The sequence below is a fragment of the Gossypium raimondii genome, chromosome 8 (genome assembly GCF_025698545.1).
Source record: "Gossypium raimondii isolate GPD5lz chromosome 8, ASM2569854v1, whole genome shotgun sequence".
In the NCBI taxonomy this organism is placed as follows: Eukaryota; Viridiplantae; Streptophyta; class Magnoliopsida; order Malvales; family Malvaceae; genus Gossypium; species Gossypium raimondii.
The window spans coordinates 4,028,993-4,036,074 of NC_068572.1; the positions used below are offsets into that span (position 1 = coordinate 4,028,993).

The 7,082-nt window shown below is 29.3% G+C and overlaps 1 protein-coding gene across 1 annotated transcript; it reads left to right on the forward strand.

Moving 5' to 3' along the window:
* Nucleotides 1-1,569: 1,569 nt before the first annotated feature.
* Nucleotides 1,570-4,405, forward strand: LOC105790378 (ADP-ribosylation factor-like protein 8c). Its single transcript, XM_012617952.2, has 6 exons — nucleotides 1,570-1,797; nucleotides 3,228-3,309; nucleotides 3,391-3,423; nucleotides 3,511-3,632; nucleotides 3,769-3,930; nucleotides 4,003-4,405. The coding sequence occupies exons 1-6, from the start codon at nucleotides 1,760-1,762 to the stop codon at nucleotides 4,118-4,120; spliced, it is 555 nt and encodes a 184-aa protein (XP_012473406.1). The 5' UTR covers nucleotides 1,570-1,759; the 3' UTR covers nucleotides 4,121-4,405.
* Nucleotides 4,406-7,082: the final 2,677 nt, after the last annotated feature.

Genomic DNA, 7,082 nt, shown 5'->3' on the forward strand with positions numbered 1-7,082 from the left:
TTCTTTAGTGTAATTATTCCATTTTAAATATTAATAAAGAAATTTCAACTGGTTTTCTAGGTTTGGATATTAATGATTTAAATGTTTTTAAGGTTAAAATATGAAATTGGTCTATCTACTCTTTATAAACTTAAAATTCAGTCGTATTTTTATTTTCATGAATTTAATCTATCCATTTTGGGTTTCAAAATTCAAGTTCAATTGTTAATATTGTTTTTTTGTTCAATTTGTTGGTATGATATTTTGAAATTAAAAAAAAATCACTTTGTAGCAATGTAACTAACAAAATGATGTTCTAACGAATAATTTTAACAACGTTAAACATTTGGACGTAAATTTTAGAATCTAAAAAATAAAAAAACTAAATTCTAAATTTAGATAAGGACTTATGACATATTTTAACCTTATCATTAATCAACTTATTCATAATTAATTTCTATTTATATAAAATAAAGCATGTAAAATCAACAAAAACAAATTATTAAACTATAATAAAGCATGAGTTTAAAGAAACAATTAATTATTATTTGAAACAATCTCATTATAGATTTTGATCAAATCTGCTCTTTTTGATACAATGTGGAGAACTACTCATAGCTCCTCTCCAACTCATAAATAGGAAGAAAATACGCTTCAACCTACGTCCTCCTGCATCAGCAACAATACTCATACTAATCGAACTAAAACTCAATCAACAAATATTGATTAATTTTACCAGTTATTCCTCGCAAATGACCCCCAAACAAATTTCGCGATCTCACAAGAAAAGTAGTTTGCGTAAATCCCATCAATTTAATCTACTTAAAATTTTATCAATAATGAATTGGAATGTATCAAAAGGGGCCTGCCCAAATACTTCCTTAAATCATCAGCTCTCGAAAAAACTAAGGCTCACATTACACTCACTTTATGTCTTGAAAACTTATAGAAAGTATTCAGTAACATGATCTATATTTGCTCGACAAGAAAGAATGAGGTTGTGGATTTGAGCTTTACAATAAACTCGTCATTCCAAAGCAACTGCATAATTAATGACGAGATGCAATTCATGACCAAAATGATCAACTTAACAAGAAGCAGTGTCTCTTTCATTGAATCATTGAAGAAGTCTCTTCGAATTCTATCATATGTTTAATCTAGATTCACATCGATAGTCATTCATGTTTCGTAACCTTTACTGGTTTGCATAATGTGTATAACCTCTTGAATAGCTATGATGTTATTTGTTTATTCCATCCGATAATAAAATTAACTTGATTTGGACCAATAAGTCTTGACATGAAAATCCGCAAGGACGACGTCAGGGTAGGACTTCTTAAAATGAAAAATTTCAATTTTAACCCTTTAAAATTCATACTTTTTTTAAATTGGCATATTGTAAAATTATACTTTAGTCCAAATAATAAAATTTAAATTTTATTCAAATTATAGATTAAAAAAAATCACATCAACTAAATTTAAATGCTAATTAATTGAATACCGACAAGGTTATGTATGCCATACTTCATCAAATAATCTTGTTATGTAGCTTAGTTCATCATCATCATCATATATATAGCGATAACCACGTAAGGTGTTGTTTACAAAGACAAAACTAGGGAAAATCGACACGTTCTAAAGAAAAGACAGAGACGTTTCTGGTCGGCGAAGTTTCCTTCCTTACCTTTCTTGTTCCCTACTCCTTCCTCTTCTTCTTCTTCTTCTTCTCTATTTCCCCTTCTTTCTATCTCTCTCACTCTGTCTCTGCAATTTTCTGAAAATGGGTTTGTTGGATTCACTTCTCAATTGGCTCCGCAGGTAATTTATAGTGCTGCCACTTGTTTGGTTGCTTAGAAAGTGCTACTTAATTGCTTCTCTCATATTGCTTCCCTTAAAGAAAACTGTGATTTAGTATCTGATATGGGCTTCAATTCTGTTAATTACTAATAGTTTGTGCAAATAAATCCAAGTACAATATGAGATTGGGGGATTAGGGGAATTGTTTTCTTTAATGAAAATTTATGGTTTGAATTTATAAACTTTCAATTTAGTTTAGTAAGTATATATTTTTTTCGAATTTAGGCTTGATTACGTCACTAGGAATAACCGGGAGAAATCCCGATATTAGTTCTGTATGACAATGTGAGACTGGGTTATAATTTTCTTTTGCCGTGTTTGGCTGCTGGGAAAATCGCAGGATTTTAATAAACTTTACATCTCTTACTTTGGACTAAACATTTGATTATAGATTTGTAAAATTTGTAAAATAGACACTCCCCATCAATGAACACCATAACTTTTTTTTTAGAAATACCAACTACTCTAATGGTTTTGACTAGCTTAAGCTTCAAACTGCTCGAAAACATTTGATGTTGGTATAAAATATCCATTCTTCGCCATAGTGTGATTGCAAATACTGGTGTGGTAGTTGGAAATATAGTTGATGTTTAATGTCGATTTTCTAATACTGTTGAAGGTACTATTTGCATGAGACAATTTGTTCTTTGAGATTCTATAGTCGAAGCGAGTCAAGGCAGTAAACTTCTTAGTTAAATCAAATTCTTTTGTTATGTTTTAGCTTTACATTAGTAACTCTTTACTAATGTTTTAAGTGTACAATAAGAAATAACTGTTAATCTGCAAGTGTTTTATTGAAACTCGGTACAACTAGACGCTGCAGACATTTTCCGGAGCAGCTCATTCCGAATTATGAATTATACAATAGTGATGTTAATAATTTAAACTGTTAACCAATATAGGACCAAACAGTTTTCTTTGTTTCTTTGGTTTTCAGTAGTCATTAGTTCTCGTATGTTCTTCAATTTTTCGTCACCCGATTGTCCTTATGCCTGGAATATAGGCCATGCCATCTAGCTTCTTTCTCTTTTGGGTAAATTACAGTAGAGGTCACCCAACTACTGTTTTTTTTTTTCTTTTTTGGTCACCCTGCTATGAAAAGTTACAAAATGCTCATCTACCAATTCAATTTTGTCTTTTTTGGTCACCAACTGATTAATGCAAAAATTAAAACCCAAAAATTCAAGATAGTTGGGTGACCAAAAAAGACAAAATTGCATAGTTGAGTGACCATTTTGTAACTTTTCATAGTTGGGTAACTACTAATGTAGTTTACTCTTCTTTTATTGAGGTAGTCGTTTTGTAAAATCATCAGACCACCACATTTCATTGTATAATTTGTTCTGAAATAATAGTAAGTCTATGCTTCTTTCTGAGTATCTGTATTGCAGCTTATTCTTTAAGCAGGAAATGGAACTATCTCTCGTCGGTCTTCAGAATGCAGGAAAAACATCTCTTGTTAATTCCATTGCTGTGAGTAACATGTTTTTTTCCTCTTTCTTCCTAAGCATTGTTAATGGCTTTATCTGATCTTTACTTTCGTATGTTTTCCAGACAGGGGGCTATAGTGAAGACATGATTCCCACCGTAGGTACCTTTTTATTTAGACTAATCAGATATAATGATTCTCCTTGAGGATATCTTAAAAGAAAATTCATCAAATGTGGAATCTAGGTTGGATTTAATATGAAAAAAGTTACAAAGGGAAATGTGACGATAAAGCTTTGGGACCTTGGAGGGCAACGAAGGTTTCGTACCATGTGGGAGCGTTACTGCCGTGGGGTCTCTGCTATCGTGTAATGCTTTCATTCTCGTAATCTATTATGTTTATGGTATATCAATTAACTTCTTTCAGTTTGGAATGAACACGTGCAAACGTATTATTAGCATCCTTTTTGATATACTTAAATCACTCATTTAATATAATGGCAGATATGTAGTTGATGCTGCTGATAGAGACGGTGTTCCGATATCCCGAACTGAGTTACACGACCTCTTGACTAAACCTTCCTTGAGTGGAATTCCTTTGCTTGTTCTTGGTAACAAAATTGACAAGTCAGAAGCTCTTTCGAAGCAAGCTTTGGTGGATCAGCTGTAAGTTTTACAAGCTTTACAATAAGACAAAACTTGTTTATCTAAAAAATGTGTTTTTATTTCATTTGATAGAGGTCTGGAATCAATCAGTGATAGAGAGGTGTGCTGCTACATGATTTCATGCAAAGATTCCGTAAATATAGATGTCGTCATCGATTGGCTAATCAAGCACTCGAGATCCGCCAAATAAGCAGGGGTGGAATGTTTTCTCCTATTTTGTCTCCTTGCAGGTGAAGGAAAGGACCCGTGTCTACAAGTTGAAATTATTCATTGAAATTCCCTTCGATTTATGTTGTGTGTGATCCGAACAAGTTTTTCGTGAACTGCTCGAACGATTTAGGCCTAGCTTGGATGTATGATTAATGCCCCCTTTGCAGAATATTAAGGGAGGCATTAATCTCCTTTAATGGAGTCCAAAGAGTGAATTAGTTTTTAATGTAAGTTATGATCTACTTCAGTGTGATTGGTGTCCAAATGTGTGTCTTGTCATGAAATGGTTATGGGAGACTTCCCCCAGCTAAATTCCAGATATCAAAGTGAATTTGGGAAAGGGTCACTGGAAACAGATTCATATACCACACCTGGGAAAAGTACAATTCAGCGATGAAATTGATCCATTTAATAATAGAGGGATTAATTTGATTTAGTCCCTATAATACTAGATGCTTTAGTGTTCAACGGTGAAATATTGGAAAATATAATATTCTCAAATCATTTAATAGTGAATTTGACTATAAATATAAATAGGAAAATATTTTTTTATATTTTTTACGTTTAATTTGTGAAAATAATTTAATTAACGGAAAATAATTTACGGGTGAATAATAACTAACTCCTGTTTTGAAAATTGATTTTCCTTTTGAAAGGGTAAATAATTTTTCAGAGAAGAGCTGCTTATGACTATATTGATATTTATATAAAATTAACTTGAATCAAGTCAAATATTATTTAATTAATAATAAAATTTTAATTTTAATATTTAAAGTTATTAAAATATTGATATGAAATATTATAATTTTAATATTATTAAACATACAATTTTATATTTAATAATATAATAATTTGTTAATATAATTTATTATTTTAATAAAATTAGTTAATATTAAGATTTTATTTTAGTAACAAATTTCAGTTTTAATAATAATATTTTTATTAATATTTTAATAGTAAATATATATACAATTTATAAATATCTAGTCAGAACTGTTCTATAGATAAAATATAAATATTTTAATAATATAAATAAGAGTAAATGTTTAAAAATAGTTTAGTTTCATTTATTTCTTGTACCTTCATTGCTTATTATTAAGCCTATATAAGATATTAGTTATTGGTCATGTTTGACAATTGGTCGATAGTTGATTCTTGATTGCAGTTGTTTTCAATGAAACAAATATAACCTAATTTATATTGTTGTCGACATTATTAATTTTAATTAACACTAGTTTCTTATTGAGCCATTATTAAATCTTTATACCCAATTGGACTTATCGATATAATCCCAACGCTTAAAATAAAAGTTTTATCATCATGTTTGGTTTCTTTTACATGATTTTGAAATCTAAAATATGATTTTTATATTTAAATTAAATTTGTCAAATAATTTATGTTAATCATTTAAAATTATATTTAATGCATTGTAATATAACTAATTCCACTATCATTAAATTAACTTATTTTTTGCATTCCAACATCATATGTAAAATAAATATTTTAACTTTTACTGTATTTTTTTTGACATTAATGCTAACTTGAAATTTAAAAACTAACATTTTCAAAGACTTTTTCAAAACACTTTCTTCAAACCAAATATATTTTAGGAGCACTTTATCGACTACAATACTAATGTTAAACTAGCCTTAAGTAGAAAGGTGTTCGTAGGTCAGATCAAGCTCAAATCATATTTATTCATGGTATTATCATAATTCATGCTTTGCCTAACTCTTGTTGCCCAACCCAAAATATGAACATCAAATTTTTGTCTAAATTTGTTCATATTTGTAAATGGCTAACCTAATTGCAATTTAGGCTCACTTGCATTTTTTAATCTTTTACGAAAAAATTATGCTATTTTTAATTTAATATGTTTTTTTCTTGTATTAAATTTTTTTTGATATTTTTCATGTCTGTTTTATGATCCATGTTCAAGATTTGTAATTACTCCTTTCAATAATGTTGTCTCTAAGGTTCCGAACTTGTATTCTCCCCTTAAAAGTACAATGTGTTGCACCCAAACAGTTGGTTCTTTTATTAAAATTTTAAATGTAGACAACTTCATGTTTTTAAGGTTATAGCTTTAAATTTTATGTCATCGAAATATAAAAATAAATTAAATCAAAACTTAACAATACACTACCTAATTGAAAAGGAGTTCAACTAGGTCAAGTTTAATCATTAAACATCAAAGTTTAACTTTTGTCTAAATTCATTTTTAGATTTAATATTTCTATCCAAACCTTTTCATAAATTAGACAAAATTTAAATTAAACGGGTAGTTAAACTTCAAAGTGTAGATTTAAATAATGGTTAAAATAATATAAAAAGTAACCCTGTGTTTGGCCTATTGACTATGCACACACCATAAATAGACAATCCCTACAATTCGAATCAACGACATGAATTTTATGAAATCACTCTCTCTCTATATAAACAATTATTACAATTCGAATCCATGGATTGTTATGAAACCACTTTGTATATATATTGCTATAAAAGATGTTGATAATGACAATAGAATGATCGCAAAAATAAGAAAAGCAAGAATACAAGTTTTACGTAGAAACCCTTTTGGGAAAAAGTTACGGGCAGAGAAGAAAATATTCACTAATATTGAAAAACAAATGATACAAAAGGAGTTTCGCCTACATCTATTTAAAGGTTGAAAAACCTTATTCTAATCAATGTCAAATAGAAGAAGTGTAGTTCTATACGGATTCTACTTGTGCGGCATGGTCCATACTGTGAGAGCCGGAGATCTCCTTATTTTACCATCGTATTTTATTTATTTAACAAGTGATGAGATTCAGGTCACACAACTCAAACATATATATATATATATATATAATTTTACCATTCAAATCAATGATATGAATTGTTATGAAATCACCTGTGAAGTAAGCCTAGTAGGAATGATTAAGGAAGAAAACTTAGAG

Bases quoted from the DNA above. Each gene is read 5' to 3' on its own strand.
- LOC105790378 (XM_012617952.2), top strand. From the start codon at position 1,760: ATGGGTTTGTTGGATTCACTTCTCAATTGGCTCCGCAG. The intron at 3,633-3,768 runs GTAATGCTTTCA...ATATAATGGCAG, and splicing joins CGTGGGGTCTCTGCTATCGT to ATATGTAGTTGATGCTGCTG. The intron at 3,931-4,002 runs GTAAGTTTTACA...TTCATTTGATAG, and splicing joins CAAGCTTTGGTGGATCAGCT to AGGTCTGGAATCAATCAGTG.